Below are 26,498 nucleotides of genomic sequence, written 5' to 3' on the forward strand. Positions count from 1 at the left end.
TTATCGTGATGTACTTTAGGCAGCTGCTTAGAGGTATGTACATGCATCATCTGGTACCCCCCACCTCCTCCTACATGGACTCGAGCACCTGGAATAGGAAGCCGTGCCTGCCTTCATGCGTCTGTGCATGCATATCGGCCAAGAAGTCAAGCCCATGTGCAGCTGAGCAAGGACTGCCCGGGCAGTAGTACCCCGTACTTGCCAGATCAAAGTACGAGGCGGGTTGCGCACCAGGCTTCCTCATGTCGAGCTCACCACGCCTCGAGCAGATATAGCCACAGGTGCCGTCTCTTTTTCCTCTTTTTGTTTTCTTCCCGGTTCGTCTTACCGGTTCGGCATTGTTCGCGGGCGCAGACTCTGAAAAGTTTATGCCTCTAAGCCAAACCCCGAATTGATGGATGATTCCACAGCATGTAGGAGGATAGATAACAAGGGTATATGTATTGAGGTCTGGTAGCCCTGGCTACCCAGCCGTTGAATAAAAAGACTGCTTACCTGCCCAGTTGGCATCGACGAACGACCACTTCCCCACGAAAACTTTCTAGACAGGTAGCTACTGATGAGGTCAGATGAAGGGAACCATAACCATAATACCACTTTTGACCCGAGGGAAGAGCTTTTCGATCCCGTCTCGAATTGTAGCAAACAGAACCAAGGAAAAGGGAAAAAGGAGAAGAAGAAACAGAGGCAAAAAAAAAAAAAAAAAAAAAAACCATGCTAGTCACTCTAGGTCTTGTAATCATCATAAGCTTCCTTGCTCGAGAAACTGATCAAGCCCCATTTCCCCTCCCAAACATGTACCGCCACCCCTTAGTGCGTATCTGGCGGCGCGTCCAAGTCAACCGCTATAACCTTGCTCCGTTCAACTTGACTTTTTCCGACGAGTTCGTGGAAAAATTTGGCAGCTTCTTCGCTATCGTGCTTGGACTTATCGGCCGCGTCGCGCTTGTTATCCAACTCCTTGAGGCTCTGATCGAGGCTGACGCGGAGGCCTTCCGCAGGACGACGGAGCACTTTTCCAACCAATGACGAGATTCGTGACGAGTTGCTGTGGACATAGTCCAGTTCGGTGAGTTGCAAGGAGATCTTGACCGCCAGCTTGGAAGGCAATGAGTTGGGAATCTGCTGCAAGACATATGCTGCTCCAGCAACGACTGCCGACATTGTCAGTAACAGACCAGAAAGGGCCAGCACTTCTCCCCCCCCCCCCCCCAAGAGACAGGATTTTTGACGGCACGTCTTACCAGCGATGACGATCCCCGGGATGATCAATCTTCCAAGATTCTCTCTGCCCAATACGCGTGTTGTCAACAAGGCCTGATCCATCCAACTGTTCATACCAAACACCCTGGGCACCACGGCGCCGGCCACCGTCAATGCCATGCCCGTACCGGCAACTTTCTCTTGACGCTGCAACAAAGTTGACCAATCCACAAAGTCCCAGAGCTCGGTAGGGACATACACTTGACGCGCAAGAGCGTCTCTTTTCTTCCTGAACATTACGTCTGGCCGAAACTGCCAGTTCTGGAACTCGTCGCCAACGTGTAGGAGGCCGAGTTGCTTGATGGCATTGCATCCCTGTATGCTCTTGCCCCTGGCATGCTCCTCGCAGCGGCTGACTGTATCCGTGATGTGTGACAACATAGCCTCCTTGATGTCGTCGGCGTACTCGAACGCGCGAAATATGCCAGGATAGGGCACGTTGTAATCCATCTTTCCAGCTTGCGCAATGGCCATGTTCAATTCCGATCGAGTGTGGTCATACATTTCCTTGCAGGTCTCTTCGATTTCTCGATCCAGTCGCTCAGTCACCTCCAGCCTTGCTTTGCGGCTGGAAGCAAGTTGAGGCTCCAGCTCTTTGAGCTGCGACGTCACCCTTTCGAGCTCAGACTGAGCCACCTCCCGGTTCACAGTGGCCAGAGTGTTGATATCGTTCAGGATGTTGAGCAGATATGTTCGAGCTGGGGCGAGCTTCGATTTGGCTCGCTTCTCCAGTACAAAGCGGCGCAATGACTGTTCCAGATTTTCAAAATCCCGAATCTTGTCCAAGTCTTTGCCTTTGCCCTTTCCGCCGTCGTCGCTGGGATCGTCGTCGCCACCGCCACCGCCACTGCTGCTTCCGGATTCTCCAGAAGGTGTAGGTCCAGCCGGGATGGCATTGCTCGAAACGAAGTGGACCAAATCTGACGATTCTTTGTGCGTGCGTGGACTAAGGCCGCCGACTTGGTCCAGGATTAGTTTCTTGCAACGGCCCTTGTCCCTAATGGTATCGAACCCGTTCACCACTATGAAGAGATACGCTTTCTCCGCAGCCGCAGCATAGATGAATTCCCTGGCCGACTGAGTAAAATGGTTTGCCGCTGAAACGACAAAAACAACCACGTCAATCTCTTCTTGTCTGGCGAAAATAGCAGTCGTCTTTGTCGTATCCGAGTTCAAGCCGGGAGCGTCGATAAGGGCAATGTCAACCACCCCGTTGTTCAGCAAGGACTCATCCGCAGTTCGAATGTCCTTCACATACACCTTGCATTGGGTGTATGTGTCGTTGTCTGTAACGATCCTTTCCAGCTCGGCCAAAGAATAAACGTCATAGGTTCTTTCGTCGTGTCTGCTATAAATGGCGTCCTTATGAACGGCGTGGACCTCCTCGATTCCCGCATTCTCTCGCGCGTCGAGAACTTCGCAAAAGATGGCGGTGCATGGCTGTTGGTCTTCGGGCAGGACTTTTCTTCGCAAAAGGGCGTTGCAGAATGTTGATTTGCCAGCGTTCAAGTCCCCCGTAATGAGGACTTTGCTCGACGTGTCTTCGATGCGCTCACGAAGAGACAAGAGGTGCTTGATGCTGGAACCAATCTTACCATCGAGAAGAGAGGCGATTGAAGTCTTCTCCAGCGAGTGAACCAGTTCAGCTTGATGCAAAGCCCCCAACTTCAGGTCCAGTTTCAAAACGAATAATTCTTGAGCGATTCGAGGAGACACAAGCCTCGGCTCAGGGACAGATCTCGTCTCAGCAGCACGACTAGATTCAGCAAAAGTGTCGACAGTAGTCTTGGAACGCGCCAAGGCTGGAGGTTGCGCCGCCGTGTATGAAGAGGCGTCTCCCATGGCAGAATGAATGCGGTTCATTCTGGGTCTCGAAGATGACTGCTCAGAAGAAGTCGGTTCGCTGGGTCGGATGGTCGGGTAATGGGCAGGCCAGTCCATGTTTTTCTCCCTCAAGCTTTGCAGGAGATCCAGAACTTTGTTTATGGACCGGCCTAGTACTGCACGCTGCTTGTAATACCACATTTGGTGGCCGGCGCTGTCCTGTCCCCGTCCTAGCGGATTTGTCGAATTCATTATCGTGCCGTACCCAGGCGTTGCCATGGCGCGGTGTTCTTCAGTTGTAACGCTACCCCCATAGCCGGAATCGGTCTCGATACTATTCTGCAGGTGTGCCGCGCTCTCGGGTAGTAAACCGGTGCCGACAGTCGTGAAATAAGGTGCCTGGCTCGACAGGCGATTATTCGACGGGCCATTATCCGAGTCCTCTTGCGCCTCCGGATCTGGCCCGGAGCGAAGGGGCTCCTTACCCTTGCCGGTGAAGTAATCCTGGCTCATGCTGAGAACTTGGGCATGAGCAGCATGGTCGAGTAATATCGAGAGAGTGATAACAGGCGGCGCCAGGCGTGAGTTTGATGGGGGACAAGAATGATGGACGGGAGATGGGAGACGAGAAAGACGGGAGAGGAGGTGAAGTGGATTTGCAAGGACTTGCAAGTTGGGGTGGGTTGTGCTTATTGCATGCGAATGGATGGAGGGAGCTGCGGCTGGTTGGTGGTGGCAATATGAACATGAAGCATAGCGCGGCCGGCGGGAAAAGATCGGCTAGATTTTGGGACGGGGGAGCTAATCTCTTTTGACAAGACGTCATTGGTCGTGCCGCGTTCCACCTTTTTCGACTTTCACCGTTTCGTCGCTCGCAACATCGCAGCAACATCGCAGCAACACCGTAGCTTGCGCAACTTGCGGCAACCACAGACGGTTTTTAAAGGGTGGGCTAGGTTGGCTATTAGGTAGTTGGTAGCTTGGTCCAGACTCCAGACACCATTCCCATCAACGGCTACTCGGTTGACCAGCCTATACGATGCCCTGCGGACTGCAGCTTTATGCCAGCCACCGATACTCCCCCGTACTTCTGCGAGACTTCCCCTCTGTTCTTCGCAACATCGTCGCGGAGAGCTCATCGGGAACACTAAACACAGAATCAAGACACGGTGTTAGGGAAGGGGTTTGCGACAAAGGTATGATCTCGTGGGGATCACCGTCGGTAGAACTGCTTCGAGACGTTGACGTGGCAGATATCGCCATTACTTCTGGATTAAATCCCAAGTGGCAGCGTTTGCTCACCATTCATGCGATGTATTGAAACTCGTTGCTGCTTGAAAAGTGCTACAGCTTCACTCATCTCTTACCTTAACGTTGTCGCAATCGTTCTTCGTGCTGAATCCAAAAGTTTTTGCATGCCCTGTGACCCCAATGGTCTACCCACCACTCCCCAAAGCTATCTTCCACGTCGAAATCCACTCTCGTTATTCTTTCCTCTCTCCCAAGTCCACAAATGATGCACGATTTTGATGCAGTAGGACCCATCTTGGCTGTTTGGATCTGAAAGTTCTCTGCAAGCTCCGGAACTCTCAAATAAACCTTGGCAACAGAGTTCGCTGTCGCCACTGCAGACCGCAGCTTTCCCACATGCTCCTTCCAGGCCGCAAGTACGTCGACCGTTTCGCGGTCCTCACGTGCCGATTGTGTTTTATCAAGGCCAGCCAGCTTCATACCCTTACTCCCAGCTGCCGAAATCGACATGCTTTTGGCGAGGTTCCTGTCCCGACGCCATCGGTGCTTTCGCCCCGCAATAATGCGTGCGGCCGTGGTCGCAATGAGAAGATATCCCTGCAGAAATTCCACCGTCCTGGGGTTTGAGAGAACTTGCTCCTTGATAGAAGTGCCTTGGCTTGACACTGGCCGAAACAGCGCATGTCCCCGGTTAAGCAGTTCAGGAAAAGCACCAAGAAGGATGGCGGGCGGGGGAACATTCATGGGCGGCGGAGAATCGTCGTCGTCCTTTGTAACCGACGCAGATGGACCGTCCCCGACTGTATTCCAGCCCCAGCTTTCAGCAGTTTTGGTTGGCGTAGGAGTTTCAGTCACCTGCTCCTTGGCCACGCCGCTTTCACCACCTCCTGAAAAGTCATCCCACGGTGCCCAGTCGTCGTCATCTGAGGCCATCTTTAAAGGGGAAACGGAAAGTTTCTTGGAAGAAGATGTGGCGCTTGTTTTTTTGGCGGCAGTATGAGCTGACCTGATAGCCGCCACCCCAGTTTCGAACGATTTGCTCTCATTCAAGGTCCGTTTGCTGGACTGGCTGTTCTTTGAAGTCGTTGTACCAAATCTCGGCAAAGCGGCTGATGGAAGAGGATCTCTCTTGGTGACATCATCTGCAGGAGCTTGAAAGGGAGCACTGTCCAATTCCAGCAAATCGAGCATTATGGCCGGATTGGACACAGCATACAGGGAAGGTTCGGTTTCCGGAGCAGAGCCAACCGTCTCGAAATCCCCAAAATCGTCAAACTCATCAGCTATAACTTCCTCACCTCTCAATACGAAGTCATCGGCGTCGAACAGCACATTAGGATCGCTTGATGTTGAATTCGCTCTGTTTTCCCTCTGCGTCTGAAAAAACGACTCAGATTCCCGCGCTGTTGATATTTCCGACGCACCAGCCGATTCAAAACTTAACAAGCTACCGGATATGATGTCAGAGTTTAGACCTTTGTTAGACTTCCTTTGACGCTGTTGGAGGCCAGCTTCAATGTCGTGCGAACCCCAAGCCGTGGCGTTCGGAAGTGCAGAATTGGCCTGATACTCGGGAACAATGGAAGGAGGCGGATTTGAAGCTTGTTCTGCAACTTCAAAATCTCCCCAGACGTCGTCTTGCAGCTCAAGATGATGTGTCATGGATGGTGGCGGGTTTTGCACAAGTTGGTGAGAGCCACTTAGGCGATTAGACGAGTTCTGGGAAGTCGACCATTGTGGTGCCAGTTGCAGCGAGTTGGCATTTACTCCGACGGTTAAGCCAGGGGAGTGAGCAGCCCTCGCGCGATCCTGAGCTGCAGATCCAGAGATGCTTCCAAACGGATCACTCGGCTGCGTGGAAGCAGAAGTCGAGCTGAATTCCGCAAACAGATCCGCCGACATGATGACCGGACGGTGCTCCGCTCATAACTGTGACGGTGGATCTCTGAATATCTTTAAAGGTAGCCCATACAATCGCAAGTGAGGGGAATTCAAGGCTCGGATGAGAAATCCGTCTCAATGTAGTTGAATGCGCTTGAAGGCGACAGCGAATGTCTGATTGTTCTGCTGATGTTGAAGCACGGTGCGGGACACTGTGCTAGGTTTTGCGGGAGGTGGGGGGGTTTGTCAGCGTCTCCTAGTGGAGCCAGCCAGCCCGCATGAAGTTGGAACCAGAATTGGCATGAACTTCTGCGGGACGAACCCACCCAGTGGCATGTTCACTGGACATCAGAGGTACATTCGCCCAGAGGATGCGCCAGGCATCAGCAGCTGGAGGCTACCTGGTACTTAGTTGACAGCTGGTCGTGCTGGTTACCTGTTGACCACTGCCAACCAGAAACGGACTAACACCAGTTGACAGCACTCCGTCGATGCATCGACACCATGGCTTTCCCGGACAACCAGAGCCAGACTGAGACTGGTAAGCCAGCCTCGAGCCGACCAAAACTGACCTGGCTCGCCGTGAACCCCCGATAGACCAAGCTCGACTCACCGTCATCGCCACATGGGCCAGTTCAGCTCCCTTGCTCAACAACCGCCCCCTGCCACTTACGCACCAGCAAAACGGTTGCTGCAAAAAGGCGGGCAGCTTCCTGTGCGACTCTGACTCCGTTCAGGTTGCGCCCCCCCTCCCCCCCCCAACCAACAGTCTTTCATTATGAGATCGCTGGAAGAGACTCAGTAAGGCCCTTTCGGACTTTCCCTCATCCATTCCCCACCGAGAAGTGTGCGAGGGGCTGGAGCTAAGACGACCCGAACAGGTCGAGATGGCAGATCACCCATGATATCATCAGCTCGAGCCTCCAGGACTTGCGTCTTGCTGTAAAGTGCAATGGCCTCTCAAGTCCTTGTTTATCTGGCTGCCGGTCGGTGTGCTGGAAGGTGAGCAAAACTAGTCACATTCTAGATTTTTCTCATGCTTGTTTTAGTCTTGGCGGCTGATCACCGTGGCCTGACCAGGCGTTTTTGTTGTCCTCTGTAGATTCTGCAAAAAGCTGGGAGCAAGCACTGGAACAAGGCAGGAAAGACTATCAAAAACATAGAGAATACTTTCTCAGGTACATTCAACATCCTGAAGCTCTTGCCGAGCTCGCAGTAGATCCTTTGACAGACGATCCTGAGGTACGTGCCTCTTCTCCAACCAGCTCTAATGAGTCGTGACGACGCCCCGAGGCTCACCGTAGCTTTAGTCTCCGTGGAATGCGGTGCGCCAGGATGAGATTGTACGGTCAGAGATACAGCAAGACGTGCAGCGACTCCCCGACGAGGCCAATTACCATGAACAGCGTGTCCAGGGCATGATTTTAGATGTTCTCTTCGTTTACTGTAAGATCAACCCTGATAGAGGTGGGTACCGCCAAGGCATGCATGAGCTTCTGGCCCCCCTGGTGTACGTATTGGAGCAGGATTCAGTCGACAGCGGCTCGCTCGGAGATGCATCAGGACTGGACCAGACTATGCTGGGTGTTTTAGACGCAAGCTTGGTCGAACATGATGCATTCATATTGTTCTCGCGGCTCATGGAACCTGCGCAATCGTTTTACCAAGTCTCGGGCGCCACCGCGCCGTCACAGCTCGGGACCCCGACAGGCATCTCGCAAGAGCAGCGATCTGCCATTGTCGACAGAAGCAAGTACATTCACGAATACTGTCTGCAGAAAGTCGACCCAGAACTTGCCACGCATCTGTCCAATATCGAGATTTTACCGCAAATCTTCCTAATGTGAGTCTTGGGCGAACGTTTTTAACGTGATGTCCCCCCATACCGGTCGCTGACATGAGCATGCTCTTAGTCGATGGATCCGGCTGTTGTTCAGCCGTGAGTTTCCCTTGAATCAACTTCTTGTGCTCTGGGACACAATATTTGCAGTCGATCCCTCGCTCAAGTTGATTGACCTGGTGTGCGTTTCCATGCTGGTCCGCGTTCGCTGGCAGTGTAAGTAATTCCCTTCTCGTATGCCTTCCGTGTCTTTTCCCCCTCCCACCTGCTCATGTATTGAGGGGAGTAATTTGCTGAAACTTTTTCCCCCTCCAGTGCTTGAGGCGGACTATTCTGTTTGTTTGCAACTCCTTCTGAAGTATCCAGCACCGGAGCAACCTCATGGCCCCCATACGTTCATTGAAGATGCAGTGTACCTTCGTGACCACCTAGATCAGGCGGGGGGTTCGAGCCTCATCTTGAAATACAGCGGCAAGATGCCAGAAGTTCCGAATAATACGAAGCCAGGCCCTGCTAAAGGCATCGGTCACGAGAGCAAGCCGTCTAGACCAGGAGGGATTGGCGCAAGATTGGCGTTGGCATCTCCACCCAGGATCGTTCAGCAACAGGCCGGCATGGAGAACTTTCTTCATGGTGCAGCCAAAGGTGCCATTAGTGTTTTGGAGAGGAGCGAGAAGCTTGGAATCAATCAAGCCGTTCGGGATGCCGTGGGGGAAATCAGGCGCAATGTCCAAAGCTTTAACGAGGCTCGACAGGCGCAGCGATTCACCAGAATCATCATGCCCAATGACGAGGAAGCATCCAAGTCTGTGATTGCCATGGAACAGCGTAACAAGCAGCTGGCAAGCCTGTTGAACGACACCGTCAGTAACCTCAAGGCTGTGATGATGTCCAACCTGGACGACAAGGCTAAAAGCCTGGAACTCATCGAGATGGCAGCCGCCAAGATACAATTTGTACAAACTCATTTGGAGGGTTCTACGATGGGCGTTCCTGCCTCTTCGTCACAGGAAACCTCGGCCACTCTCCCATCGCCCGAGAGCATGACAAAGGCCGCAAAGAATGCGGCCGACGGAAAAGGCTTGGTGTCTACGGACATGGCTGCCAACAAAAAACCCTCTACCAGTACCCAACCAGAAGGAGCTCCTGCAGATATTGCGAAAGCCTCAGCTAAAGACGACAAAGTGGCTGGATCATCAAGAGACGTGGCCAAAGCTATTGATACAGGCCGAGGAGCCGAGCAAGCCGATCAGCCAGGCGCAAAGACGGAAATTCAAGCATATCCCCCACGAGGACTGGATGACCCCAAAGAAGGAGACTCGGCCCAAAAGCGGCCAGTTCCTGTTCCGACGCGGTCTACACTGGCCCAATCGTCCTTTTCCTGGATGCTGGAGCCGGACGAGTCGACAAGCTCTCGAGCATCCTCCGGACCCGGAGCAAAATCGCCCCCTACGCAACACAAGAAGCGGTCATCGAACAACATGAGCCGCCAACGGAACGCGTTTCTGTTTGGAGAAGAAACCGCGGCCGAGGAGGGGAGCGCGACTTTGAAGTCTGATGATATTTTCGGCATGGAACCCATCTCGAAGCCTAAAGTGACGCTGCAAAAGGCGGTGTTTGATGATAAGTGAGAAAATGGATGTGATTTGGTCAAACCATGATTGGCGTGTTGATGGGTTGCCGCGCGGCTGATGAAGTAGTTTCTAGCTAGAGTGTGAGTGAGGTGAAGTGCGTGAGTGAACCTGCATGTGTGTGGATGATGCAAGATGCCGAATCATGGTACCAATGTACGCACCCTTGGACATTCTGTTGCGTGTCGCTCACCGCTGCAAATAATGTGACTTGGATGTGGGCGAAGTCAGTATGACCCAGTCGTGGTGCTGTTTCGGTGTTTGACGGCTGACGGCCGAAGTCCAGGTTGCCAACCAGGACCGCAAAAAGCAAAAAACCAAGAGCCAATTGTACAAGCTTTTCGGGACATGTCTAGCTGTGGGCTTTCACAAGGTTGACAACGGAAAAGCCAAAAAGGAAGACTTGCGTGACTCGATAGCGTGAGAGGGCAGATGGGAGGTTGCTTCCCTGGCTTGCCATCTAACACACCCACACACACACATTCTCTCTCTCTTTCTCTCTCTTCCTCTCTCTTATTATTATTTTTTCCAAGTTCTTTAACTTTGGTAATCTGGGCAAAGGGTGTGATCCGAAACGCTCACCCCTTGAAATTGGGCATGACACAAAAGCCCATGTTTTGCTTGACCCTTTCCCTTGCTTGCCACAAAAGCACGAGTTACCGAGAGCTACGGGGTCCGATGATGACGATGCCAATGTCCTTCCGTCTGCAAGCCCAGGCGCATTTGGGAAGAGGAACAGCAAAGCCGGCATATACTACTGCAGAGCACTGCGGGAATGGGGAGGGGCGAAGCAAAGAAGGCACAGCAGCGGGCGCAGCGTAGCAGTATCGTCAAGTCTGCCGACTTTGGATCGCAGAGCGACCGACCGTTATGTATCCCCTGATTTCTACACGCCTTGGCAAGGGGAGGACCGCGAGCCGTTGGATATTGCCCGCCCCGACGTGGAGTCTTTACGACAGGCACCGCAACATCCCGGGCGAAGCTTGAACGCCACGCCTCATGCGTGCTCAGCTTGCAGCAAATCGGGGGGCGAGGACGCAGACTGCCAGGGCAGGTGGCTTGCGGAGGTGCGCACGGGATGAGTTTCAAATCGCAACATTTCTCGTCGCACGGTTGGGTTATACGGAGTACACTGATCGGATTTGCCGCAACACGAGCTCGAAATCCACGACCATCTGCGAGACCTCCAGGGACAGTACGGAGTACTGTACTTGTAAAGGTCGATGCCGTCGACTTGAAACTACTCTTGAGCAACGAGTGGAGCAGAATCTGGATTCTGAGATGGAGGCACAGTCGCGTGGCCATGGAGGGGCGTTACGCAACGTTGGCACGGCTGCACTCGCTAATCGTCAGTCGTATCGAGGTGAAACAGGAGCCCAGCGGGGGTTGATGCAAGAGTTCCCGAGTCCAGGCATCAACAGGCATCAACAGGCATCAACACGGGGAACCCGATGCTCAGCTGAAGTTTCAATGGCGCCAAGATGTCATTGGGGTTGGGTGGAGGGGGGGGGCCGACATAGAAAGTTGGTTGGTCGCTTGGTCGCCAGAGGTATATAGGGAAAAAAGGAGCAAAAATAGCATCATGTTGATGTCACGAGGAGTTGAAGCTGACATTTGAAGTACGGACTACTCCGTGGCTGCCTGTTGAAGAGCGCTAGATGGGAGCGGTGGGGCTGGCAAGACAGTGGGGTATGCAGTGGGGTACGCAGTAGGGTACGCAGTGGGGTACGACAGTGGAAGTGGCTGGGAGAGGGGCAGTGGGAGAGGGGGCGGTGAGGCTTGAGCCTTGCAGTCGCGCCACGGGGGACTCGCGCCACTTGGGGGAAGGCGGGAACCGCCAACTTGTCGCTTACATGTACCGTCCGTAGACCGAGACCGCCACGGAGCATTGCGCAACTAACTTAGGTACTGAATTCTTTTCACTGGCATGGGGCCAAAATGTGTTGTATAAGAGGGTTGGTTTTTCTTCGAGCTAATCTAATCTAGAACCCCACTATTTATCCCTTCAACAGGATCCCCCTTTTCTTTTATAGTATTGCCCACAACACTACCAATATAAAAGAATAATATTCCTTCTAGCAAATATAAGCAAAAAAAAATAAAAAAAAAACCATTATCGATAGTAAATTCACTCCCTTAATACATTAGCGATCTTTTCGAGCCCTGTTTTTATTGCCTCTGCAATAATAATAGCTACTTTAATTATGTTATCTTCCTTATTATTCGTATATCTCATTCTTTTTGTAGTATTTATGCCTTCTTCTATTATTTCATTCGTTTTTCTTTTCTTTATCCGCACTATTATAGCCTCCTTCGGTTCTTATAGTAAATCAAACAAGTCTACTCTATAGTAGTAGATCTTTTCTAGCACTTTTATATAACATTCGATAGTATTCGCTTTATCCTATTTATTATATCAAATGAGGATATCTTCCTTCTATAGAATCTTTACAATAGCAGACCGAATCATTATATCCGGGTTATATATCCTATTTAGTGACTTCATCCCTATAATTAATTTATTCTTTATAGGGATTTTTAACGATAGAGCGAATAATATCATATTAAACACTTACTATACTTCGATTTTTCTTAATAGCAGGGGGAGATACTTAAGTTATTCTCGAAAATAATATATAAATTCAGTATATAGCCTTCTAAGGGAGTAATTCCTTACTTCCTCTATATTTTCCTATACACCTTTATTGGCGGTATCATTAGGCATAGTAGTATTATTAGTTATAGCTTTTTCTCCTATTTGCTCGATATAGTCCTTATTCGAAGAAGGAACCTTTCCCATTTTAGTAAATATAGTACTACCCTCGAATATTTCTAGATTTATCTTTAAGGTAAAAAAAATGCTATACTATTATTATAAGAAGTAAAGGTACGTTATGCTGCTATTGTAAGGTCTGAATTCTATAGTAAAGAAATATAAAAGGAAGAACTACTACTATTAGGAGAGGAAAATAAAAAGGAAATTACTATTATTAAGAGAAAGAGAAAAAATAAAAAAGAAACTACTATTACTAGGACTGAAAATCGTATTAAAGAAATATAAAAGGGAGAAAAAGAAAAAAAGGGAAAAAAGGGCAGATATATAATATATAGGTATTATCCGCCCTATCCTATAAAGGTAAAGATAAAATAAGGGAAGCTATTATAGCTATCCCTAGCTATAACTTTTAATTTTCTATATTATTCTTCTAGATTCTTAGCCTCTTTTTTATCTAACTATTCTGCCAGATCCTATATATTTAGTCGTAGAGGTTATAAATATTCCGGCCGGTCGATAATACCTTTTAAATCGTCTATATATATCTTTCTTTTCGTTCCTCCCTAAATCGGCTTTATTATATAAATAACTAATAATAGAACTTTAACGACTCTCAATAGGTTTCCCTAAGTTTTATAAAATTTTCCCTTCTACTTACTTTCCTTATCCTTTTTCTCTTAAACTTTATTACTAACTTTAAAGTTATATAGAACTTTATTAACTTTATTAGATAGAAGGGATACTCTCTAATCTTATACCTTTTCCTATTTCTTTTCTCTTTAATCGATTATTAATAAATTTATATCTCAAATAAACTTATTATTAGTTATCTCTAGCTTATTAGCTTTATCCTAATCCTATTTAGTTACGCTATTATACTAGGAAAATAGTTCGAAACCGAATATTAATATAGCTAAAGATATTCTAACTATAGTTATATATCAATTGTTTAGCACTACTATAATAGAAGGGATAGCCTAGTTCTATAATTCTAATAATATTCTATTCCTTTCTATAGCCTACTTTATTAGTTGGTTCTTTATAAGTTATATATTTCTTTCGGCTAGTCCTATAGAAGCCGGGTATAAGACTGGTCTAAAAGTTACCTATATTCTATACTTTTCTCCTATGGCTTAAAAAAGTTGATTTTTAAAATGGGATCTTGTTAAAATCCTATAGTAGCCTACTAGGCTGCTGGCCTAATGCCCTACTGGCCTACTGACCTTCTGGCCCTTATACCGCCTCTTAGACTTACGGTAGTCTTATTAACCTTAGGCTTTTGCCTTTTACCTTAAGGATTTTTAGTGGATTATTTATTGTATATTAAGTAAGGTAGGCCTTGTTGAAAAAGTGTGGTATTGCTAAATTAGCGTGGTTGCCTACTAGCGTGGTGGCGGCCTACTAGCGTGGTGTGGCATTGCTAAATTAGCGTGGTGGCCTACTAGCGTGGTGGCTAGTCCACTAGTGTGGTGGTTAGTCACTAGCGTGGTGGCTAGTTACTAGTGCGGTGACTAATTACTAGTGCGGTGGTTAGGGTGGTTGGAAAGGTTGGATATAGCGGGGTTGCTGACGTATTATAGCGAGCATTACGGGGAGCCCTCTTACTGGCTTCCCTGGATGCCTGGGCCCACCCCTCCTTCGTATATATATAAGATAGCTTTCCCCCTTCTTTCTAAATAGCAGAAGGGTAGCACAATCGAGTCTATTAATGCACTATATGCCTTTTAACTTTTTACCTTCCCTGCGTTTTCTGGTTATCTTATATTTGCCTTGCCTTTACACTTGCCCTGCTTTATAGCACTTGTATAGTCTTAGGACTTGGTGAAAAATCTAGTATTATACTAAGATTAGTTCATAGGTTGCAGACAGTCTTGTGCCATCTAGCTAGCTAGTAAGGCTCTGCTTTTATAGTGACCTTGAGAATTGCAATAGGTTATGAGCCCGGGTTTTTACTTCTTTGTTTTTACCCTACCTTTTTGTGTTTACCCTTTGGTCTCTTTTGCTTATTAGTACTACTAATATAGCTATCCTTTGGTATCTTCGGCTTACCCTTATTAATTTTAGCTTACCTATTATCACCTTTGGCTTACCCTTTGTTACCTACGGTATTACCCTGCGGCAATCAATGGCGTACCTAATGGCAACTTACGGCGTAACCTTACGGCACTTTTAGCGTAACCTTACGTTATTTTAGGCGTAACCTACGGCACCTACGGACTTTATAGTGTAATATCCTTTACATTATACCACTGTATAATACCTTTTTCCCTAGTGCACGATACCTACTGCATTGTACGGCATCTGTTATACTTTCCTACTTATAGCACCTTTGGTACGGCACTTACGGCACCTTTTATATTACGGCACCTACGGCACCTACGGCACTTACGGCACCTTGATATTACAGCACTATATAAGCACCTTGAATACCAACGCTATAATACGGACTTGCACAACGCCTACGGCATCCGTGCTTTTTTATATTAAGACCTGCCGCTATATTCTGCGGTTACCTTTTATAGTAGGCTACTAGCCATTATATTTACTAGCTATTTAGCTAGTTACTCGGCTATTTTACCAGTTATTCGACTATTTTGCTAGCTATTTAGCTAGTTATTCCTCTGTTTTTATAACTATCGGCACTATTTTTCAATGGATTTTTAAACCCTTTTTGCCCACTATGGCAGAGTTAGGATCCTATAAGGTCCCTGAATCCGATACTGAAGTTGATACTAATGCACAGCTACAGCTAGATATAGACGATATGAAATCCCAGATGAATATACTAACTGACCTTATATAGGGCCTAGTTAGTAGGCAAAATAACGATACCCAGGCTACCTAGGCTACTAATAAGAAGCCTACTAAAGCCACTAAAGCTGGACCTTCTATTAGGACGACTACTACTAAAGATAATAATGATAGTGAAGCTAACGTTATGGAAATCGACTAACCTTCTACCCCTATAAAATATAAGGGTAAAGAGCCTATTTATATAACGCCACCAATAATAACTATTACCAACTAAATTAGTGATGGGGCTATTAAAGAATTAGCGAAGACTGCCAACCGCTTTAAGGAATCCTAAAAGCTAAAAAGCCCCTATAATTTCGACTAATGGAAGCAGGCCCTTACTATACAACTTAGGGCCTTTAAAATAGCTAACTTTGTTAACGACCCCTCTATAGTAAGGCACTTTGATGAGTCTGAGCAGGCACTTCTACTACTAATGCTAAAGAATAGCTGTGGTGAAGAAGCTGTAGAGGCTATAGATTGGTGTAATGACCTAGAGGAAGCCTACCTTCTGCTAGTGGCCTAGTATTGCCACTCACTAGAAGTATAGCGGGTATACTTATACCCTACCTTTCACACCCTTATATTTACCGGTTATAAGGGCACTTTGGAAGCTTTTAATAGCGAATTTAATAGCTATATTTCTCGCCTTAGAATCCTAGGTTCTAAAATCGACTCTTTCGATTAAGTTAACCAGTATCTTTGGGCTGTAGAGGGGGTATTTACCTGCTGGACTGAATGCTAACGCTTTATGATTAGGGCTTATAGCGCCCAAGGTGTTATTAATAGTAGCAAATTTAACCTCTAGTATTTTATGGTTGACCTACTAGAAGAACAGCGTTCTAAAGGGTCTAATAAAGTAGCTGCTAATAATAACCTTAAGTAGCTTAAGGCTTCTAAAGACTCTAAGAATAAAGGGTCTACTAATACCGCTTCTACTAATAATAGCAAGAATAATTCTACTAATAATAGGAAAAAGAAGTAGCAACAGAAGAAGAAATAGGACTCTAGTAGCAATCAGCAAGACGTTGAGGCCTTTATTATAGGCAACTATAATACCTAGGATACTAATATATCTTATTCTTCTTCCACTATATCTACTGATATAAGCTATAGTGCTAAATCAGGCGGCAGGACCCCTAAGGATGCCCTCTTTTATGATATAGGCTCCACTTGTCATATTGTTAATGATAAGAAGTATTTTACCACTTTTTACCATTTTGAGAAGGATGATAAGCCGGTAATTACTACTAGTGGTGGCCCTATTTCCCCTACTGGTTGGGGCATAGCACGATTTACTGTGCTATAGGGCGTTAATCCTACTAAATGGGGTATTATAGAGCTTAAGAATGCACTATATATTCCTGCCTTGGATATTAATATCATTAGCGGTGTAAAGCATTATGCCGCTAAAGGGGTACTAATTAAAAATCAGCTTTGGTCAGCAAGCCGTAAATGCATTGGCATTTTTAACTTCGAAAAATACGGCTTTTTCCTTCTATAGAAAGGAATAGACACACCACTACTGCATCAACCTTGCAGCTACTATACTAATAGTATAGTAGTAGAGGTCCCTAGCCCTACTAACCCTGCTGATTATAGTGATCCTGAGGAAACTACTATTACCCCCGTTCCTACTACTGCGACTAATAAGGAACCTGTAGAGGCTACTAACCCTACTACCCAACCTTCCGCTATTACGACTAGCGAAGACCCTGTAGAGGTTACTAACCCTACTCCTGCCCCTATAGCTGCTGATACAGAATATCAGAAGCTATTACAATTAGCCGGCATTTAGTATATACGGCTAGGGCATATAGGTATTCAGCTGCTTAAAAAGACCTGTGCTAATACCCCTGGTCTACCTAACCTTAATAAGGTTAAAGATGCTGATTTTCGCTGTCTAGCCTGTATATAGGCTAAAAAGGTTAGAAGACCTTTTAAGGATGCGATACCTAATCCAGCTAAATGCCTGGATATTATAGAAGGTGATACTTTTGCTATATCACCTATGCTATATAACAAACGACCTGTTGCCCTTATATTAGTGGATAGAAAATCCCGATTCCGCTGGCTTTACTTGCTGCCTAATAGGGAAAACACTATTGTTTTTAAAGTATTATAGAGCTTTATATAGAGCCTATAGGTCAGATATAGTAAAACGCCTGTTGAATTCTACTATGATGGTGGAAATGAAATCAATAAAATGCTTAGTGATTGGCTTATTGAACAGGGTATAGCTTTTAATACCTCTTGCCTTTATATTTACGAATAAAACGGCCTAGCTGAGCGGTCCATTAGGGTTATAGCTGATAGGCTACATGCTATTATGGCCTGGTTAAGGCTTCTATCTAACCTCTGGTCTACTGTAATTACTGGCGTTGTTATGCTAGTAAATATAATAGCTGTTACTAATAGACCTTCTAGCCCCTATTAGGAGCTATTAAAGGATTATGACTATATTACGCCAGAGCACTACCCTGATCTTATTAACCTTAGGGCCATTGGAGCAGCTATTGAAGTGCTTATACCACACGAAAAGCGTGTAAAAAGCCGTAAATTAGCGCCCTATACCGAGCCTAGTAGGCTCCTTGCTACTCTAGGTAATAATACTTACCTAGTCTACCTTCTAAAGAAGAAGGTTATTACTAAAACAACTTTTATTACCTTTATTTACCAAAATGAAGGTATAGGCCCTATTTCTAGTAGCCTAGAAAGAGACTTTTATAGAGGGCAAAATACAGGTTTAGAGGGGGTATCTAGCAGAGAACCTGCTATTTTACTGGATAACCTTAAAAGCATGCCAGACCCTACTAACCTTACTAACATTACTAATACTAGTGTTATACCGGATGACCTGGAAAGCATGCCGGACCCTACTAATTTTACTAGCGTTACTAATACTAATACTACCCCGGATGATATTACTAATACTAATGCTACTATGGATTACTTTCCTAAGTCAGAAGGTACTATACTATAGTCCCCGGCTACTGCAAAGGATAACCTTATAGATATCCTTATTAGCCTTACTCCTGCCGACCTTACTAGCCCTACTGGCCCTATTGGCCCTGCTGGCCCTGTTGGCCCTACTGGCCCTGTTGGCCCTGTTGGCCCTGCTAGCCCTACTAACCCTATTAGCCCTACCGACTTATTCCCTAATTATGATTTATATCACCTAATATAGGATTCCTGCTATGCAGCTAAGCGTAAGCTAGCTAAAAAGGCCCCTAATGGTACGCCTAATAGCTGGAAGGATATGCTATAATGCCCTAAAAAAGAAAAAGACCTTTGGATAAAGGCACTATTTAAGGAATTCGAGCAGCTTTTGGATACTAAAGTTTTCCAGTTTATTCTTAAGTCTAGCGTTCCTATTGATAGGAAAATTATATGCAATAGGCCTGTTTTTCGGGTTAAAAAGGATGCTAATAATCAGCCTATAAAATATAAGGCTAGATTAGTTGTTAAGGGCTTTATATAAGTCGAAGGAAAGGACTTTTAGTATACCTATACTTCTACCTCTATCCTACCCACCTGGAGGGTTATACTAGCTTTAGCTGCTAGTAATAACTGGGAGATAGAGCAAATCGACTTTATAGGCGCCTTCCTAAATAGCGAACTTTCTGAGACTATTTATATAGATATCCCTAATGGATTCCTTAAATTTATAGAGAGCTTATTACTAACTGATAGTAAGCTTTGGTCTAATATATAGCGCCAACGGCTACTAACTTTGCTTAAAGAAGCTGGATTCGACCCTTCTGTTAAGCAAGCTATCTTGCTAAAGAAGGCCCTATACGGGCTAAAATAAGCACCCCGCGAATGGCAATACCGGCTAAAAGACCTGATTTCTAGTGAAGGTTTTTTACCTTTAGCTTCTAATGCTGCCGTCTTTTATAATAAGCAAACTAGTACCTTTATCGTCACCTATATTGATGATTGCCTATTAGTTGGTCTAAATATAACTTATATTAACCAGCTAAAAAGGAAATTTCATAAGGTCTATGCTATAGAAGACCGCAGTCCGGCTTCCTTCTTCTTAGGCGTACAGATTATACGAAATAGGAAGGAAGGTCTATTATGGCTACACTAAGCCCAATTTATAGCAGAGGTCCTAGCTAAATTCGGCTTACAGGATACTAAACCTCAGCTTATTCCACTTCAACTAGGAATTCTTAATGAATCTAGTGGAAAAGACCTTAGCCCTACTGATTAGAGCCTTTATCAGAGCCTTACTAGCACTATAATGTGGCTTATGATGATGACTAGACCCGACTTAGCATTCCCTACCTAATACCTTTCTCGGTTTATGTCTAAGGCAACTAATATACATCTAAATACTGCGAAAGGCAGCTTTAGCTACCTTAAAGGCACTAAGAACCTAGCTATTTGCTTTAGTACTACTAAAAGCAACTAACAGCCTATTATAACCGCTTATTCTGATAGCGATTTTGCTGGCTGTAAAGAAACCTCTAAATCTACTGGAGGCTTCCTTACTACTATTAATAGTGGTCCTATTAGCTGGCGTTCTAAGCGAGCCTCTTTAGTAGTGCTATCTACTTTAGAAGCTGAATCTAATGCATTACTTAAGACTATCCGTGAGGTACAGTGGCTTTCTAACCTTTGCAAGGAGCTGGAAATTGATATTTTACGCCCTATACCGCTATACTGCGATAACTAGGGCTCTATTTCGAATTCTAACGACCCTAATCAGCACGCTCGCACTAAGCATACGCTATTAAAATTCCGGTATATTAGGGAGCAAGCCTAGCTGGGCTTGGTTAAAATTACCTATTTACCTACTAATAGTATGCCTGCTGACGGTCTTACCAAGCCACTGCCGGGCCCTAAATTTACTAGGTTCCGCGAGTTACTAGGCCTTAGGGCCTGCTAACTTATACTAACTTACTAAGGTTTTTCCTATGTTTTTCCTTAGCACTTTTACTGCATTTTCTTTCCCTATCCTTTACACGATTAGCTTGCTACTACAGTAGCTAATCAGAGGGGGTGTTAAAATCCTATAGTAGCCTACTAGGCTGCTGGCCTAATGCCCTACTGGCCTACTGACCTTCTGGCCCTTATACCGCCTCTTAGACTTACGGTAGTCTTACTAACCTTAGGCTTTTGCCTTTTACCTTAAGGATTTTTAGTGGATTATTTACTGTATATCAAGTAAGGTAGGCCTTGTTGAAAAAGTGTGGCATTGCTAAATTAGCGTGGTTGCCTACTAGCGTGGTGGCGGCCTACTAGCGTGGTGTGGCATTGCTAAATTAGTGTGGTGGCCTACTAGCGTGGTGGCTAGTCCACTAGTGTGGTGGTTAGTCACTAGCGTGGTGGCTAGTTACTAGTGCGGTGACTAATTACTAGTGCGGTGGTTAGGGTGGTTGGAAAGGTCGGATATAGCGGGGTTGCTGACGTATCATAGCGAGCATTACGGGGAGCCCTCTTACTGGCTTCCCTGGATGCCTGGGCCCACCCCTCCTTCGTGTATATATAGGATAGCTTTCCCCCTTCTTTCTAGATAGCAGAAGGGTAGCATAATCGAGTCTATTAATACACTATATGCCTCTTAACTTTTTACCTTCCCTGCGTTTTCTGGTTATCTTATATTTGCCTTGCCTTTACACTTGCCCTGCTTTATAGCACTTGTATAGTCTTAGGACTTGGTGAAAAATCTAGTATTATACTAAGATTAGTTCACAGGTCGCAGACAGTCTTGTGCCATCTAGCTAGCTAGTAAGGCTCTGCTTTTATAGTGACCTTGAGAATTGCAATAGATCTATTATTATAATAGATCCTTTTTAGCTATCTAAATATTAATCCCTAGTGTTTTCCCTAAGCTTTTATTACCGCGATTCTTATTGCCTTAATATAAGTCTATATTAAAAGAAATCTAATAGTATAGTCTACTGCTACTAGAATATATATTTCTCCCTTTCTCGTTTTTGGTGTAATAGGGTTTAAATAGTTTATTGCGACTATCTCCTATAGTTCTAAAACTATAATAGATTTTAGATTAGCTCTTGCGATCTTAGGTCTTATTTATTAATATACTAAATATGACCGATAATATATCTTAATATCCTTAGTTCTTAAAGGCTAATAGAATTTCCCTCAAATAGCCTATAATATAATTACTAGACTAAAGTATCCCTTTGCATTATAGAAGGCTTATAGTTTAGTCGATATCCTACCTTCTAAAATATATTCAGCTAAAGATTTATCTATTTTTAGCTAATATAACCTTCAATCGATAAATTAATACTTTAGCGAATATCTCTATATAAGTCTTTTTTAGTCCGAAGTAATAATATTATAGCCGTATATTATTGCCGTAAGTATCTCTCTGTACTAGGCTAACTTAAGCTATAGGCGAAGCTTAATAGATAATTTCTTAATGGTATTTCGATTTAATATTCCTCCTTCTAATAGTACTAATTCGGATTCTATTATAATATTTACTATTAGTTTCGTTAGTCCTAATTTAACTTTTATTCCTATTCTCTGTTTTAATTCCATAAGTTCTAATCTCAATATATCTAGTAGTCTAGATATTCTATCTATAATTTTTATAATTTTTATTATATTCGGCCAATAAATATATTCGATATTAGATTCTTATAATAAGTCAATCCATTTTATAATTTTCCTATAAGTTTCTCCTAAGTTTACTATAGAATCTATAATCCCTTTATAGTCTATATAGACCTTGATTAGATATAGGGATCTTTCTATTAGCTATTTGACTTCTTTTAGTCCTACTATAATAGCTAACATCTCTTTTTCTAGTATAGTATAACGTTTCTCGGCGTTTCCTAACTTATATAATAGCTATATAATAATTCTAACCTTTATCTAATTCGAATTATCTATTAGTATTCTAAGTTTAGTATCTTTTAACTAAAATAAAATACCCCCTATGCCAATATTTAAGGCGTCTATTGCAAAATAGAATTAGGTTCCTAGCTAGGCACTAAAAGTAGTATTTACCTAAATACTACAATAGATAGCTAAGAGTGCTAAACTTACTTTAGTTATTTAGACTAATTAATCTTAAAGTATTTCTTTTTTTTATATAGATTATCTGCCTATTTTCGTTATCTTATAATTAGTATAAAAGAATACTAATTTAACCGTTTAAACTAAATCCGACCTTCCTGGAATAAATTTACGCAAGAATAGGGTTAAATATATAAGGGTTAGAACCTTATCCTAGGTCTTTAGTAGATTTTTATTAAAGTATTCTGCTATTTGAATGAATCTTTCCCTATATTTTTTTACTAGTCGTATCCTGCTATCTTTAATAGAAAACCCAATATAATCTACCTTTAATGCAAAGAAAATAATCTTTTTCCCGCTTAAGCCGATTAGTGCTTAGGCTACTCTTAGAAAATATCTCTTCTATAAGAAATTAAAGTAGTCTTCCTAAGTCTCTAATGCGATATAGTAGTTATCTATATAAATAGAGAATAATATTTAGATATCCTCTATATAGCCTAAAATTAATTCCGATTCTATTCTATCCTAAAAGAAAAGGTATCTAAATACTATGTCTCTAAATCGGGTATATATTGTAGGTGACCCTATCAAACCTTATAGCATATTATTATAAATATATATGCCATTAGGGCAGGAAAATGCCGTTTTATATTTATCTGGTGGGTATACTTCTATAGCCTAAAACCCATTCGAAGCGTCTATTTATAAGAAAATTATTAACCTGCTGCAGTAAACCGACTCTATATCTGCCTCTATATTGTAATATAGATAAGCGGGTTTAATTAAATTATTATTTATATCTTGGAAGTTATAAACTATACGAAAAACCTTTTTGGATAATAAGACTTTCTTTTATCCTAATTTATTAATAAAAAGCATTAGTGCTATCCATTTAGAAATATCTCGATATATTACTACTGCTTTCTTTATTATTAGGAAAACCTTCTTAAAGAATTATTAATAAGCTATCGTATAGCGAAACTATTTTATTTTCTTTAGTTTAGCGTTTAATATAAGAGGGATATAATATTATATTAAGTCTATAGTGCAAATATCCTCTAATTTATAAATAAAATAGTCCTTATATATATAGCATAACCGTTTAATAAGCATTTGTTAAGTTATTGACCCCGCCCTATTCCCTAATGAAATACTAGACTATTTAAACTATAAATAGACTATTTCATCCGGTATAATTATTAATAGTCGATTTATATATAAATTTCGAAATCGAAAGGGGTACCCCTTTAAAAATGGTTTTCCTATATAAATTAGTAAGGTTAGTTATCTAGCTTTATCTATTAGTATTATATATTCTATCTTTCTTTTATCGCTATTAATTCCTATAGTGCACTATAGCTTTAAGAAGTTAGATATCTTTAAATTAGGTAAATGCTTTATCGGTTTTATATTAGAAAGGTATATCTTATCCTCCTATTCTTAGTACTAATAATCGTTACTAGTTAATATACGAAAAATTTCGAATAAATCTAATTCTTAATCCTCTTATCTCTTTAGATTATTTTCCTTTTTTTATTTAATCGTCTATTCGAATTTAGAACCTTTATTTTCTCTTTCTTTAATTATTATAGGAATAATATTCTTCCTAATATAGAAGTATCTTCCTTTACTCTATCGGTTAAGTTAACTCTATATAAGTTTCTAATCACTAGGAATTAGTTTAAGAGATGCTAAATAGCAAAGTAATAAGTTTATTAATGATAGTTTTTATAATACTAAGGCTTTCGAATTATTAGTTCCTCTATTTATTCTATTAATCCCTTTTATATTTAATACTATTTTAAGTTCCTTTATAACCAGCTTTTATTAGTATTATAAAATAAAAATCTGCGAATAATTGCTAGCTTTATTATTTATAGTAATTAGTTTTTCGATAAAGTAGTATATATATCTATAGCAACTATTGCTAATTTATAAGCTTCCTCGTTTATATTTCGTAAAGTCTTTTTAACTTTTTTTAGAATTTTTCGGTTATCTTCGATAAATTTAACCTTATTATTAGAGGGGGTCTATTTTAGAGAAACTAAATATCAAATTTTAACTTATTAGAATAGGTTTAGGCATAGGTATATCGGTAGAACCTATAAGACTCCTCCTATGCCTTTAAGCGTAAGTTTATCTTCTCTATAGTATTCTACTATACTTATTCTTTGCAGTTAAACCTTTCTTAATAAAATATCCTATTCTTCTTAAGCTGGCATAATATAAAAGTATACTAATGCCAGAATGCCGCCTGCTACTACCTATATATATATATAAGTAGTAATAGTATATTCATTATCGTTTACTATCTTAACCTTTATTGGTTTTTATAGTTACAATTATAGAATTTTATATTTTATTAAAAAAGTATTATTAATTAAATCGATACTTAATCTGCTATCTATTAAGATAGAATCGTATTATACTCCTTTAATATAGGCGGTAATATATCCTAAAGTAATTGCTATTTAACCCTTAGGTTTTATAATATTATTAAAGGCAATAATATAGTTTATTCTGCCTACTATTTATCTTTTTCTATTCTCCTTATCGTTATAAAATAGTATTATAAGGTGTGAAATAATAGCTTTTACAGTATTACTTTTAAGTTTGTATTTATACTGCATAAGGTATAAAAGCTAGTATCTAATAATTAGTGCGACTTAGAGGAATTATAATATATTAATCGGTATAACTATATTCTTTAAATATTACCCTAAGTCGAATAATAGGATATTATATTCTTCTATTGCTTGAATTTTTTCTAATTCTAATTATCGATATAATTATAGTAATTCCTTTTGAGGTAGTTCCTATATAACTATATCCTCGTCTTATATCTAATATAGAATAATTAGTAGAAAATAAATTAGTATAGCTAGAGTTAGTAGCAGAACTTATAGATTTAAAGAGGGCATATTAGAGGTTCCTAAAATATACTTTAAATATAGTTATAGTAATAGGAGTATTTATTGGAATTATTCTATTATAATTTCTGGCATTATCTATGCCTAAGCTAGAGCCTATCTATAATTAATTAGGATAATTAGTAGAAGATAAATTAGAATAAACTATCCTATAGTCTATATCTATATTTCCGGTTCATCCTCTAGGTTTAAAAGTTCTTTAATGCGATATCGGTTAATACCCTTGAAATTTATTATCGCTTTTAGTGTATTCTTATATATTATTTTATTCGGGCCCTTAGTTATTATTAGGTAACTTTCCTTTCCTCTTATAGCAGCTATAGTTTTCTTATTACTTTCGTTATCAATCTTAATATAATATAGAGATCGATATAGAATAGTTCCGATAGTATAAGCCGTATAAGCTAGATATTTTTTGAAGCTGCTTAGTAGAATATCTATCGCATCCCTAACTATTTGCACTAAATTAGCAACTAAAGGGGTCTATTGGTTCTTTATTAAATTTAGTTCTTTTCGTCTATTACGTTTTATTTATTTACTAGTTTCTATCTACTATTATTGATGTTTATTAAATTCGGTTAGATTAATATAATTCTTTAAGGAATATTAGTAGCCTATATAGCCCTATTCTCTGCAGTTGAAGTACTAATAATAATCTATATTTAGTTAAAATTTGGTATTTTTGTGAAGGACTGGCCCTAGGGCGACTGCAAATAGGCGTTAATGATATGTATTAAATAGACTAAAGAGGAAAGAAAAGGATCTAAGTAGGAACCTTCTATCTAGTCTATTTATATCCCGATCATAATATATATCGGAGTCCTAGTATAGTCCCGTGACTCTATCTATTGCCCTTCTTAGGCTAGACGTAGGCGCAGCCTGAGTCCTAGCTATATTATAGCGCGGGCGTAGCCCGAGCCTGTAATATACCCCCCTCCTCCTCCTCGGAGTCGGAAGAATAAACCATCCGAAATTATCCCCTTTATATATCACCCCCTAATTAAGACCTCTTATAGCCCTCGAAAATAACCTTAATTAGATATATAAGATAACAATCGGGCGCATAGATATACCAATATATAACCGATATGAATATAGTATAGACTAGAGTCGGTATACTTTAGGCAGACGTAATAGAATCTTATCGAAGCCGGTTGTAGTACTATCAGCTAGAAGGAACCGTATTATAGCTATCGTAGAGCAGAAAAATTTTATCACTAGCCATCGGTTAGGAATCTATCTATACTAAGGCTTCTTTTTTTATCTATTTCTCTTTTGCACTTCTTCCTCTCTCTCTCTATCCCTATACC

General features: G+C 42.4%; 3 protein-coding genes across 3 annotated transcripts; 1 reads left to right on the forward strand and 2 right to left on the reverse strand.

Annotated features, from left to right (window-relative positions):
• Positions 1–810: 810 nt before the first annotated feature.
• On the reverse strand, positions 811–3,600 carry UV8b_03677 (uncharacterized protein; the record flags this gene model as incomplete). Its single annotated transcript, XM_043141175.1, has 2 exons — positions 811–1,154; positions 1,245–3,600. The coding sequence occupies 2 exons, from the start codon at positions 3,598–3,600 to the stop codon at positions 811–813; spliced, it is 2,700 nt and encodes an 899-aa protein (XP_042997109.1).
• Positions 3,601–4,455: 855 nt separating this feature from the next.
• Positions 4,456–6,240, reverse strand: UV8b_03678 (uncharacterized protein; the record flags this gene model as incomplete). The annotated part of the gene is made up of 1 exon (XM_043141176.1): positions 4,456–6,240. The coding sequence occupies one exon, from the start codon at positions 6,238–6,240 to the stop codon at positions 4,456–4,458; it is 1,785 nt and encodes a 594-aa protein (XP_042997110.1).
• Positions 6,241–6,997: 757 nt separating this feature from the next.
• UV8b_03679 (uncharacterized protein) lies at positions 6,998–9,690 on the forward strand (the record flags this gene model as incomplete). Its single annotated transcript, XM_043141177.1, has 6 exons — positions 6,998–7,020; positions 7,101–7,221; positions 7,300–7,461; positions 7,530–8,062; positions 8,133–8,275; positions 8,375–9,690. 6 exons carry the CDS (start codon positions 6,998–7,000, stop codon positions 9,688–9,690), a joined length of 2,298 nt encoding a protein of 765 aa, XP_042997111.1.
• Positions 9,691–26,498: the final 16,808 nt, after the last annotated feature.

The sequence above is a fragment of the Ustilaginoidea virens genome, chromosome 3 (genome assembly GCF_000687475.1).
Source record: "Ustilaginoidea virens chromosome 3, complete sequence".
In the NCBI taxonomy this organism is placed as follows: Eukaryota; Fungi; Ascomycota; class Sordariomycetes; order Hypocreales; family Clavicipitaceae; genus Ustilaginoidea; species Ustilaginoidea virens.